Source organism: Oncorhynchus kisutch, linkage group LG21, assembly GCF_002021735.2.
Source record: "Oncorhynchus kisutch isolate 150728-3 linkage group LG21, Okis_V2, whole genome shotgun sequence".
NCBI lineage: Eukaryota > Metazoa > Chordata > Actinopteri > Salmoniformes > Salmonidae > Oncorhynchus > Oncorhynchus kisutch.
The window spans coordinates 21117311-21131579 of NC_034194.2; the positions used below are offsets into that span (position 1 = coordinate 21117311).

The 14269-nt window shown below is 42.7% G+C and overlaps 1 protein-coding gene across 1 annotated transcript in view; it reads right to left on the reverse strand.

Annotated features, from left to right (window-relative positions):
- Window positions 1–693: 693 nt before the first annotated feature.
- Window positions 694–14269, reverse strand: part of LOC109866217 (protein cornichon homolog 3-like) — a 41646-nt gene continuing 28070 nt past the window's right edge. The window contains exons 4-6 of the mRNA XM_020454769.2: window positions 8767–8879; window positions 4340–4483; window positions 694–1318 (exon numbers count right to left, since the gene is read on the reverse strand). Of these exons, the coding sequence (XP_020310358.2) occupies window positions 1291–1318; window positions 4340–4483; window positions 8767–8879 (285 nt within the window). The 3' untranslated portion in view covers window positions 694–1290. The remainder of the gene's footprint in view (window positions 1319–4339; window positions 4484–8766; window positions 8880–14269) is intronic.

Below are 14269 nucleotides of genomic sequence, written 5' to 3' on the forward strand. Positions count from 1 at the left end.
ATGTCCATTGCTCATGTTTCTTGGCCCAAGCAAGTCTATTTTCTTATTGGTGTCCTTTAGTAGTGGTTTCTTTGCAGCAATTCGACCATGAAGGCCAAATTCACGCAGTCTCCTCTGAACAGTTGATGTTGAGATGTGTCTGTTACTTGAACTCTGTGAAGCATTTATTTGGGCTGCAATCTGAGGCTGTTAACTCTAATGAACTTATCCTCTGCAGCAGAGGTAACTCTTCCTTTCCTGTGGCGGTCCTCACGAGAGCCAGTTTCATTAGAGCACTTGATGGTTTTTGCGACTGCACTTGAAGAAACTTTCAAAGTTATTGAAATGTTCCATATTGACTTAGTAATGATGGACTGTCATTTCACTTTGCTTATTTTAGCTGTTCTTGCCATAATATGGACTTGGTCTTTTACCAAATAGGGCTATCTTCTGTATACCACCCCTACCTTGTCACAGCACAATTGATTGTCTCAAATGCATTAAGAAGGAAAGAAATTCCACAAATTAATTTTTAACAAGGCACACTTATTAATTGAAATGCATTCCAGATGACTACCTCATGAAGCTGGCTGAGAGAATGTCAAGAGTGTGCAAATTTGTCAACAAGGCAAAGGGTAGCTATTTTGATGAACACTTTTTTGTTTACTACATGAGTCCATATGTGTTATTTCATAGTTTTGATGTCTTCACTATTATGATACAATGTAGAACATTGTACAAATAAATAAATACCCTTGAATGAGTAGGTGTGTCCCAACGTTTGACTGGAACTGTATATATATTAACCCCCAAAAATATACGAGATATTGGTAACGACGCAGACAATTACATTGATTAAAGCCACAATCTATCTGCAATATTAAAGCGGATCCACCCCATAAAAACAAAAACAAAACACTACTGTGTCCTACTATGGTAGTGGTGGTGCTACTGTACTTCTCCAGGACAGGCTGTGAGTACAAACATGGGCCAGGCAGTGACAGACAAAAGTAGATATGGTGGTCGCTGTGACTCATCATGGGCTGTTGACCTACAGAGCACTGTAAACAGTACTGTAAGGTCTCGTTACATGAGGAGACGATGGGGACTGGTGCTGAAACCCTTCCTTCCCCCCCAGACCAGACCAGCACAGCCCAGACTCAACAACTGTCCTTCTTCTCATGAAACAGAAAAGCTGTGACACAAAGTGCTCTTTTTTGCTCCAAAGTTGTTGTTTGCGCTAGCTAACTCATATTCCAGAAATCAGTCTCTGATATCCGGAGGATGGCTCAAATACAGAGAGTTCTGCTGTTATGAGGTTACCAAGGAGTAGACCATACTGGAAGACAAGAGAGGAGGAAAAACACAAGATAACAAATCAATGACTGAGACTACATGATTGGACCAAACAGAAAAAAACCAACACGCAACTACAAACAACATTGACAAAAACTATTTGATTATAAACTGGTCCACTGGAATTAATACACATTCAAGAAAGGAGCATTCAAGCGTTGTGTTAAAGTGTTTAAGAAACGTCTGATAAATCCATGCTTGGTTTAGTAGTGGTTGATGTGTTCAGGCTGGGTGTCTGGGTGGCTGCCAGATTCACTGAGACTTTGTTTGTGTTTGTTTATTTGAAGTTGCAATTAAAATAGCTCTTTAACGTTGTGCATATGGGCTTTTCAACTAGAAAGGATCAACGTTTTGCCCGTTTAAAACACAAGCAACTAAATAAGCAAGAAATATATGTCAGGCTGCGGTCAAGTTCTGCTTGAGTAATCTTATCGATAAATCAAACGTAAATATGAAATATTTATTTGACGAACTGGCCTCGAAATAAGAGGTAGGGCTACTGTATGTCCTAGCACACACAACACTTCTCATGAAATACACAATCTGATGGTTTATTCAAATGAGGACAGTTTTGTTCTTTACAAACCATGTTTCATGTTAGCATAACAACATCTTGTGAACTGGTCAGACGAGCATAGGTTTCCAAGAGGCCAACACCTAACATTTGTTCTTAGCATCAGGTAAACGAATAAACATCTTCGAAAATAAGATAGCCTCCTAGCTAACTCTACTACAACAGCACATTTAGTGCTTAAACTAAGCATGATCACCTAGCTACTCCAAAATGGAGACATTTGCATGAATCCTGCTATCTTCTGGCATGTGCGGCACTAATCCCTGCTGTGGTGAAGCCTGAGCTCTCTTTGTCAGTCTGGGTTATCAATATCCATGTTTCCTAATGTAATGGAGGTACAATAAGTATGGTGGCCTGGAGGTGTCTTACACCCAGTGTTAGGAGAACCAGAGGCAGATTAGGCAGATGATGTCTCTCTAACAGCCAATCACCTCTCAGAGCTGTAGCTAGATGAATTAGTAGCCTTAGCCCAAAGCTACTTCTCACCACGGCATCTACTTATTGTATCTCATCACAGGATTACTGTTCCTAATCTATTGTGCAAACATCTCCATTATTACTCAGCTGTTAGGTGAAAAAAGACTGGTTTAGTCCCCTGGTCATTTGATGAAGACCAAACCTAGTATCCAAACAGTGAGACAGCAAGCTGAACAACAGCTGAGGAGATGTGTGGAACAGACACTCTCTAGCTATTGGATCTCCCACTTGCGGGTACTGTTAAACACCTTCAGTGTAACAAGCCCTGTACTTGGAATGTTGGCGAGAGTTACTATAACTGCACTAATATTCCATTGCCGTTAGATATTACATTACGGTATGAGATGTGAATTAGATCACATTTACTCTCCAGACTGTTCATCATGGTAGAGGGGACAGACATGCTACATATGTCCTTGCTGTCAGCTAGTCATCTGTCTGAATGTCATTGAGGTTGTTTTAATTCACCCAGTAGTTTGGCTTCCATAGGCGAATACAGCATATTCCTCACTGAGCTAATAAACTTGTATATTGAGCTCGGCTTCCTTATCAAAGCAACATAGTAATTTCTTGTTCCCTTATATTTAAACGGATGTTGGGCTAATGAGCCAAGGCCAACCTGGCCATTGTAATTGAGAGGGTTATGCCTCCAGAGTCAATCTTTGATTTCCCATCAATCTGTGAGTGGGAGAGCATTACGCAGCTGATGCTCGATAGTTTCAGGCAGTGTGTGTGTGTGTGTGTGTGTGTGTGTGTGTGTGTGTGTGTGTGCGTGCGTGTGCGTGTGTGTGTGTGTGTGAGTGTGTGCCTCTGCATTTGTTTGTAAGTGTGTATGTATGTAAGGAAAGGTTTAGAGATCATGCCAAAGACAAGTGGAGATGTGAGTGAGAGCAGGTAGGCTTTGGAGCAGTATTACAGTAGTAGTCAAAGAGGGAAGCATTCATATACAGTAACGTAACATAACATCCCTAGCAGTGATTAAACATCTCATCAAGGTTAAACAATGGAGGACTTCATATTATTATATTGCTATGTTATATTCCATATTAGACTCCACTAGAGTGACCGTCTCCCCTGTGACAAACACCAGCAGGTCAGGGGAGCGGGAGTAATGTAGGTCAGAGGTTAGGGGTTAAAGATGATCTCCCTCAGGAGACTCATTCTCCAGGCAAGGTTGTGCATCAGTGCTACAGTATCGCTGAGGGGGGAGAAAGAGAGAGAGAAAGAGTGTGTGCAGGGGTCAGTGGGTCAGTGAAGGGGTCAGAATCACAAGGTGACAAACCCACTGAAGAGAGACTCACTAGTAGAAGGCCAGCGGAGCACCAAATGGCAGGTCAGGTCCAGTACACGCTACAGCCGAGGGGAAGAGAGTCAAATGACCACATTCACCACTTCCGACTGGTCAATTACAAATTCACTGTGCCTCTGGTGAGATGTTACTACTACCAGGGGCTGTAGGGTCAATTCCATTTAGATTTAGTCAATATAAGTGATTGTTTAAAAGTTTTAGATCAGGAATTGAAAATGTCCCAACCAGAACCTGAATTGGCTAAACTGAAAAGACAATTTACCCCTGCCCTTAGGGCTGCAGGGCCAATACATTGTGACTGGAGGATATACTATGTAATGGCTATGTAAACATCAACAAGAACTGAGCCTCCTAGATACCTGTGAAAAAGAACAGGTATCTAGGAGGCTCACTGCTGGCTGCATAGCATACTGAAAGGACATAATGTCCTTGTGAATTCAGATGCTGGTTGAGGCTCAGTAGAAATCTACACTTGGGCTCTTTAAACAGCCAATACAGCATGTTTACATGTCTGAAAAGGAGTAACAACCCTGAAAAGGAGTAACAACCACACTGTAGTTAGTCACTTTGAGGTGAAAGATGATCGTTGTCTGCATCTTAACACCTTACCAAAAAACACAGTGGAAAGTGCCTTCGTCACTCACCAGTAGAGATAGTAGAAGAAGGAGAGGACGAAGAAGGACATCTTGCACCAGGCCTCTTTTTGGCAGAACTTGAGCGTGTCCCCGTTCATGACCGAGGCTGGGTCGTAGAGGAGCTCCTTAGTGTCTGTGGGGCTGTGGAAGTACCTACCGAATAGGGACACGACACACGAGGGGTAGTTGACCCGTAGAGACAGAAGGGAAGATGAAAGGAAGAATGGAAAGATGGAGGATGAGTAGGGGGGACACCCTCTTTACATGAAACATCTGACTGTTCATGATTAGTATGATTATGTTGTGCATGACTACAGGTAGTAGTAGTAGTTGTATTGCATGGTTTATGAACATAGGTCCATGTATTTACTTATGTAAATAGATACATGAACAGATGGTTTATAATGATTTACCAATAGTTTGCTAATTGGCAACAAACTATTCAATAATGGTTTATAAGTCATTTGTACTATAGACAGACTTAAAGAAATGATGACTGGGTTTTTGAAATTCATGTGGAACAAGATTGCTACAGTATAAATGAGAATGTCCGTGAGAATGTGTTTTCAGTCAGCATAATGTACCTGGTAAAATAAAGGTTAGTCAATAATAAACATTCCAGAATCACAACCATTCTGCCCATTCCATTAACACATCTGTACCTCTCCCATCGGGGGGGCTGTCTGTAACCTCAGCTCCACTACCTCTCACACTACCTGAAGAAGAGAGAGGTACAGGCACAGAGAGAGGGACCCAGGTGGAGGTTGATAGAGAGAGACAGTGAGGGGGAAATGGTGGGGGGACAGGGGGGCAGCTGTCTATGTCTGTGTCTGCTACCAGGGTGAGTTCAGTCTCAACACAGAGAGACAGAGGGATCCCTTCTACTTTAGCAGTGCGCTTCCAGTGGACCCAGCTGGGGGGGGGACCAGCTCAGTCTGAGTAGTGAGGTGCTCTGCTGGGCACTAAGAGCCAGAGGCATTAGTTTCACTGGCACATTTTGGAGGCATTGGAAGCTGACCACACTTTTGGGAATGCGTAATGGCCCTCTTATGATGAGGCTATATGGAATTGGCCTTAAACTGAGACATTTTTCACAGAAATGTAGCCACCGCTTTTCATCTGCAGTAAATCCAGATAGCTGATGTTCTGATAGAGCTGCAAAAACTGGACCCCTACAAATCTGGACCCCTACAAATCACCTGGGCTAGTCAATCTGGACCCTCTCTTTCTAAAATTATCCGCTGCAATTGTTGCAACCCCTATTACTAGCCTGTTCAACCACTCTTTCGTATTGTCTGAGATCCCCAAAGATTGGAAAGCTGCCGCAGTTATCCCCCTTTTCAAAGGGGGAGACACTCTAGACCCAAACTGCTACAGACCTATATCTATCCTACCCTGCCTTTCTAAGGCCTTCGAAAGCCAAGTGAACAAACAGATCACCAGATCATTTCGAATCCCACCATACTTTCTCCGCTATGCAATCTGGTTTCCGAGCTGGTCATGGGTGGCACCTCAGCCACGCTCAAGGTCCTAAACGATATCATAACCGCCATTGATAAAAGACAATACTGTGCAGCCGTATTCATCGACCTGGCCGAGGCTTTCGACTCTGTCAATCATCGCATTCTTATCAGCAGACTGGTTTCTCAAATGACTGCCTCGTCTGGTTCACCAACTACTTCTCAGACAGAGTTCAGTGTGTCAAATCGGAGGGCTTGTTGTCCGGACCTCTGGCAGTCTCTATTGGGGTGCCACAGGCTTCAATTCTCGGGCTGACTCTTTTCTCTGTATACATCAATGATGTCGCTCTTGGTGCTGGTGATTCTCTGATCCACCTCTACGCAGACGACACCATTCTGTATACTTCTGGCCCTTCTTTGGACACTGTGTTAACTAATCTCCAGATGAGCTTCAATGCCATACAACTCTCCTTCCGTGGCCTCCAACTGCAAGTAAAACTAAATGCATGCTCTTCAACCGATCGCTGCCCGCACCTCCAGCATCACTTCTCTGGACGGTTCTGACTTAGAATACGTGGACAACTACAAATACCTAGGTGCCTGGTTAGACTGTAAACTCTCCTTCCAGACCCACATCAAACATATCCAATCCAAAGGTAAATCTAGAATTGGCTTCCTATTTTGCAACAAAGCATCCTTCACTCATGCTGCCAAACCTGCCCTCGTAAAACTGACTACTGTATCCTACCGATCCTTGACTTCGGCGATGTCATTTTCAAAATAGCCTCCGACACTCTACTCAGCAAATTGGATGCAGTCTATCACAGTGCCATCCGTTTTGTCACCAAAGCCCGATACACTACCCACCACTGCGACCTGTATGCTTTCGTTGGCTGGCCCTCGCTTCATATTCGTCGCCAAACCCACTGGCACCAGGTCATCTATAAGTCTTTGCTAGGTAAAGCCCCGCCTTATCTCAGCTCACTGGTCACCATAGTAGCACCCACCCATAGCACGAGCTCCAGCAGGTATATTTCACTGGTCATCCCCAAAGCCAATTCCTACTTTGGCCGCCTTTCCTTCCAGTTCTCTGCTGCCTATTACTGGAACAAATGGCAAAAATCACTGAAGCTGGAGACACATATCTCCCTCGCTAACTTTAAGCACAGTTGTCAGAGCAGCTTACAGATCATTGCACCTGTACATTGCCCATCTGTAAATAGCCCACCCAACTACCTCATCCCCATATTGTTATTTTTTTTATTCTCCTTTGCACCCCAATATCTCTACTTGCACATCTATCACTCCAGTGTTTAACTGCTAAATTGTAATTATTTCACCACTATGGCCTATTTATTGCCTTACCTCCCTAATCTTACCTCATTTGCACACACTGTATATAGACCTTTATATTGTGTTATTGACTGTACGTTTGTACTCTGTGTTGTTGTTTGTGTCGCACTGCTTTGCTTTATCTTGGCCAGGTCACAGTTGTAAATGAGAACTTGTTCTCAACTAGTCTACCTGGTTAAATAAAGGTGAAATAAATAATAATAATAAACAGTATGTGTCTGCTTTACACAGGTAGTGATGCTCTGTTCCACTGTGTTGCTGCTGCTAAACCTAAATCTAAAAATCTCCCCTGTTGATGTGGCTGTGTGTCACTGAGCCCCTGCTGCATGTGGGGGCTGATAAAGGAGGAGGGGGACGAGCTGAAGACATTAGGCATCAGCTGTACTCACTGGGAAGGAAATCAGACGGACAGATCTATAGCTGCTGTGCGTCTCCCACCCCCATATCTCCACCTCTCTTTCGTTCACTCTTTTCTTTCTTTATTTATTTCTCTTTCTCTCTCTCTCTCTCTCTCTCTCTCTCTCTCTCTCTCTCTCTCTCTCTCTCTCTCTCTCTCTCTCTCTCTTTCCATCTCTCCCTGTCTCCTCTCAGCTGTGCAGAGAGAACAGCATCTGTAGCCACTGGGCATCTGGCAGTCTGCAATTAATGAGTCAGAGAGCACTGCTGCGTAACTTCAACCGGCTGAGCAAAACAATCACAGAGTTCTGCAAGTGATTCACATCAAATAACGAAACAAGAACAAAAGCCAAGAGAAAAAAATAATATAATGTGTTAATGGGAGGGAGCCGTGACAAGTGACCCATTTTCAGGGTGTGATATTGTCACGTTCTGACCGTAGTTCTTTTATTATGTCTTTGTTTTAGTATGGTCAGGGCGTGAGTTGGGTGGGTTGTCTATAAGTTCTTTTTTCTATTGATTTGGGATTGCTGTGTATGCCTGGTATGCCTGATTGCCTGGTATGGTTCTCAATCAGAGGCAGCTGTCAATCGTTGTCCCTGATTGAGAATCATACTTAGGTAGCCTGGTTTCACTTTTGAGTTGTGGGTGTTTATTTTCCGTTTTAGTGTTGGTGCCACATGGGACTGTTTCGGTTTGATTTCTCACGTTTATTGTTTTGTTCATTGTTCATTACTTTATTAAAAAACATGAACACTTACCACGCTGCGCTTTGGTCCTCACCTTCTTCCACCACAGACGATCGTTACAGATATCAGATAATCATTACCAAAGTCACATACAGCCTGTCTGTCAAATTACAATTTCAACTTATTGAAGTGTTCAATTCATTTAAAAAAGACAATATTTTTCTTTATTGCGGTAACTTTTGAAAAGCTCTATAGATTTTTACAAAGGATTTCTAACAAAAACGCAAGGTATTGAAAGACTGTTTGTCCCTTTGTTGCGCAGAGACAAAACAATCTGTTCATATTTACAATGACGGCAGACTCCACTAAACTCTACTTTGTCAGTCAAATTTATGTCCATGTTTTATGTTGGCCTTTGTCTATGAATGTCTCGTGAATATTTCAATATCAGTGCTTATCTTCTGGGCACCACACTGAATTCATGATATCTTACAAATGAGAGAAACACAAAGTAGACTGGTCCAGCTTCGATAGTTACCTCCATGTGTTGTAGAAGAGGAGGGGGATGTTGAGGCCTACTGTCAGCCACTCCTGGGCACACAGGAACATGATACAGAACAGCCCATGGATAGAATACTCTGGAAGCACCAACTGGCAGGGCGGGAATGAGGGAGTGGGGGGGAGGGGGCGAGAGAAAGGGAGGGAGAAGAGGGGGGTCGAAAGAGAAATGCTCTTGAGAGAGATCATTTTACATCTCCTCATTCACATATTATTCATCACCATTTGACATTAAACATACACAATAATCCATTATAGACAAGGGGTCATCGTAACGGTAACCTTGCGTGCTAGCCAGGCTTCTAACAGCTTTTGAAAGACACTATCTCTTCGGCAATCATAGATAGCTTGAGACAATTACACGCAAGGCTTCATGAGGTTATGCATGGATAATGACTTATGTCAATACATTGGCAATTATCCTAAACTTAATTGTTATTGTGCCATGTCATGTGTCTAAGCATTACTGTACCTAGGTTTTATCAAATGTAATCAAAATGGCAAGATGTGACACAGCAACCTCATCATCAGGGTTTTGAAACCTTCAACATAAGCTACATCATGTATTGCTCAGTAAGACCAAATGTTGTATTTTAGATAGCAGAGAAGATTAGTGAGTGTGGTTAAACACAAGATGGCAAACCTCCATCAGTCACATGAATGAATCCAACAGCAGCAGATAGTCATTAGAGCAGAGCTCCAAACATGGTTAGAGTCTGGCAAAGAGTGAGCACCGATATTACAGAGTAGTCATTAGCGCTAGCGGCACCACATACAGCATCTCGCTCCCCAAAGAGCCAGCGCCGAGCCGAGCCTCATCTTTCATGTGGTGAAATTAACGCTGTGTGAAATTAAGATTTTGGAAGCAGCTCGGAGCCTTCCCAAAGAAAGTGGCAAGTCAAAAATGAAAGCTGTGGTTTAAATTGAGTCTGCTCTGAAGAGATTTAAAGCACTTTGTGGGTATGATTATGACATCAATCACGCAAAATGTGTGGCAGAACTGAAAAATTGTGTTCGAGCAAGGAGGCCTACAAACCTGACTCAGTTACACCAGCTCTGTCAGGAGGAATGGGCCAAAATCCACCTAACGTATTGTGGGAAGCTTGTGGAAGGCTACCCAAAACATTTGACCCAAGTTAAACAATTTAAAGGCAATGCTACCAAATACTAATTGAATGCACGTAAACTTCTGACCCACTGGGAATGTGATGAAAGAAAAAAAGCTGAAATGAATCATTCTCTCTGCTATTATTCTGACATTTCACATTCTTAAAATAAAGTGGTGATCCTAACTGACCTAAGACAGGGAATTTTTATTAGGATTAAATGTCAGGTACTGTGAAAAACTGAGTTTAAATGTATTTGGCTAAGGTGTATGTAAACTTCCGACTTCAACTATATCTATGCTTAATGCTATTCCCGAAGCCCTTCAGAAGTTCATTAATATTTAACACACTACAGGCACAACTGGAGCCCTGTCTGAAACACCTGGACTACATTCTTCACAACACTACATACAGTACTTCCTAATAACATAAAAATATATTGGAGCACAGAGGAGGAGCTCTTCAACAGCAGGTGATGGAGTAACTGCTCCTTAAACAGAACTACACACACACACACACACACACACACACACACACACACACACACACACACACACACACACACACACACACACACACACACACACACACACACACACACACACACACACACACACACACACACACACACACACACACACACGACACGCCGCCACACTCATTAAAACACAAATAATCACGCTAACCTTTTCATTACCCCCGCTAATTCTAGCGGGGGTAATGAAAAATCAAAAGATATAGCTCAATGTTTGTAGAACAACTAATGTTACATTAATAACTCTAAATTAAGCCTCTTTCTTTGTTAGCTGCTCAACACAGAATAGCTGCATGTGTGCTCTCTCTCAAATCCTTTGGAGAAAAGATCCTTTCTATTTTGTTTAGCTTTGTTCAATTGTATTCTTCATACTATAAAATAATGCGGCAGGGTAGCCTAGTGGTTAGAGCGTTGGACTAGTAACCAAAAAGGTTGCAAGTTCAAATCCCCAAGCTGGAAAGGTACAAATCTGTCGTTCTGCCCCTGAACAGGCAGTTAACCCACTGTTCCTAGGCCGTCATTGAAAATAAGAATTTGTTCTTAACTGACTTGCCTAGTTAAATAAAGGTAAAATAAAAAATAAAAAAATGCCACGGAATTCTAAGCAAATCTTGTCTGCTAAATGAACTAGTGTAGAACCACTCTCATCCTCTTCTCCCTCTCCAGCCATTTGGCTTACGGACATCAGGACCTAACATAAGGACAACTCAGAGTATGCTATTCTGTTCTTCTGAAACAGACTACATTTTCTTCATATCATGATTCTTTAGACCTGTCTAAATTAAATAATGTATTTATTGTGAAGATGTAGGCTATATTACATGGATTTATTAGACTTTTTAATATGTAGATGTTCCGAAGGTCAGCACCTGTGGAAGCCAGGAGTTGCTAAATGTGTTTATGTTAATTAACGGTCAATTACCGTGAGACCGTCTGGCAGAATGTTGTGTGACAGCCACAGCCCTAGTAAAAGGTCATTGAAATATGGCAAGTAGGAGTGGCAATATCGTACTCTATTACCTTCAGTCATTTTCCAACCAGGTTGTCAGACCCTGGTGGCTTGTCATTGTTGATAGACAACAATTTTAAAAAATCACTTCCTCACACTCACTTTACGGAACTCAAAACTACTCTGCTTGTCTTTCATAATTTGGTCAGATATACTTGGATGTGTAGTGTCAGCATTTGTTGCTGGCATACAGTATCATGCCTAAGTTTGCTAATCTTGCCAATGAAAAAATAATGAAAGTAGTTCGCAATATCAGTGGGTTTTGTGATGAATGAGTCATTCTGATTCAATGAATGATGGAGCCGAGTTTGCCTTATTGTTTCATAGAATAGTTTCGTCTTCTTTTTATTTGCAGTACATTTGCCAATCGGTTGTGCTGCCAGACTTATATACCATACCTTATCCCAAATCACTCTCAACAAAACACGTTTTAAATTCCTCACCAATCCAAGGGGATTTCATGTTTTTTTACAGTTATTTTCTTAATGAGCGCGCTTATTAGTACCTGGAATAGTGCAGCGTCTGGTTTCTCCTCATTACACACCACAGACCAGCAAATATTCTTTACATAATCAACATAAGAATCACTACTAAACTTTTTGTTTGACCTCTTATACACTATATTAGGCCCAGCCTTTGAAACTTTGGTTTTCCTAGATATGGCAATTATATTGTGATCACTACAGTACATCCTATGGATGTGGATACGGCTTTAAAGCACGTTTCTTTCTGCAGCATTAGTAAAGATGTGATAAATACATGTTGATGATTTCATTCCTGTGCTGTTTGTAACTACCCTGATATCCTGAACCAGGTTGCAGGCACTAGTTACCGTTTGAAGCTTTTTCTTGAGTGGGCAGCTTGATGAAAGCCAGTCAATATGTCAATCACCCGGAAAATATATGTCACATATGTGAAGGAAAGTTTACTTTGTGCATCTTGTCTTTGGTGTCATAAACAATCCTTGGTTCCTGCCTGTGCCTGGTAAAGATATGAGGGGCGGGGGGGGGGCAAAACGGGACTGCCCAGTGAGAGCTCCTGACAGACGTTCACGAGCCTCTCCAGCATGCTGACAATAAACAACGATTAATTTAGGATTGACATTGAGTGTCCCTGTGTAAGAATTTCACGACACATTATCCAGATATTGACTGTTAGCACTTGGTGGTCTATAGCAGCTTCCCACCAGAATGGGCTTTAGGTGAGGCAGATGAACCTGTAGCCATATTACTTCAACAGTATTTAACATGAGATCCTCTCTAAGCTTTAAAGGAATGCGGTTCTGAATATAGAGGGTATAGGGTTGATCCAGCTGTGTGGAGCTCGGGGCTCATCTGGGACGAGCGAGGCTAGGATCAGGTCTCTGTCTCTGGGATTTGAGCCCTGAAGGGTTCCTCCCTCCCTGTCTTCCACATCTGACCACCCCGGGGCACATACATATTCTGATATCTCCACGACTCGACTCCTCGATGAGAAGTCAACTTGTAGCTATCTGTAAGAAGTAAGAACTAACTGAGGCTGTTTGTGCATCTCTCTCTCTCTATCTTTACTCCAAAAAGGAGAGGAACCCCAGAAGGTGACACATACACACCAGCAACACCTATTGTATGTCTGCTGCAGAGCTACTGCAAGGTTTTTATTTCTTCCAAAGATCACTTTTTACATTTACACCCCACACTACATACTATCTTTAATTCCATCTCATTCATTCTAATGCAATACAAACACCCACATTTCCCTCTAACATGCCAAGCCAATATTCCAATAACAGCCACTGCTGCAAGCCAGAGCCAATCCACTCCACAGCCACAGACAGTGGCAAAGCAGGGTTTAACCTGTTGGCCAATTCGAGCTGATGTCTGCGAGGGCCCCATTCAACAACAGTTCAAGAGGCCAGAGTCCTTTTCAAGTGTGACTTTTGAGGCGCCCCCCCCTGGGAGGGAGAGCAGAGCAACACGAGGAGGCAGGCTCTCTACAGCACACAGTTAATGAGAGAGGGCTGCTGCTGCTGCTGTGGACCGACTGCTGGTCCTCTACTCCACTCAGGCGACCTACAGAGCTAGCACCCACTCTCCTCTACTCCACTCTCATCCTCTTCTCCCTCCCCTTGACAGTCCTTCCCTCATTCTCTGCTTGCTGACTGTGAAGTTATTAGGCTGTGGAGTTATCGTCATGCCACTCGACGGCGGGTCGCTTGCAACAGCCAATTAACACCACTTAACGGTGATTATACATCCCTCAACAGAACAAGGGCCCCTTATGATGTAGCCGTCAGTACGCTCCCAGTACAACGGAACCAGAGGATCATACCCCTTCTGCTCCTAAAATCCTGCCTGGGTTTGATCTACGATCATAGCTGAGAGAGAAAGGCTAAAAACAGGGAAGAAACAGGGTTTACTAACTGAGGCCAAAGACAAAGGCCAGCAAACTCATCTCGTGTCAAGGGCCATGACAGTGTGAGGTCCTTTATTCAGTATTCATGTTCATAATTATACAGTAGCAGTATGTTCATTATGGAATGGATACAATCAATTCCTCTTGGTAACTTGATGTAGAAAAGGGGTTGAAACTAACTAAAGGTCATCTGGTAAGAGATATACAATCATGTATGAAATATTGTTCTTCCTAGCTCCTTTGCGTTCATGACTAACCTGGATATAGCTCTCATTTAAGCAGCAGAAAGTGTCTTCTGCTGTCGCCAGAGATCAAAAGAGCTCCTACTCTCCAATTACTGTCTCTCCCCTTACAACAGCAACGGTAATTAAGTGCGGCAAATAATTATACATATTTTCTCTTTAAAAGATACGTATTCCTCTGAGACCTGGGAGCAGAT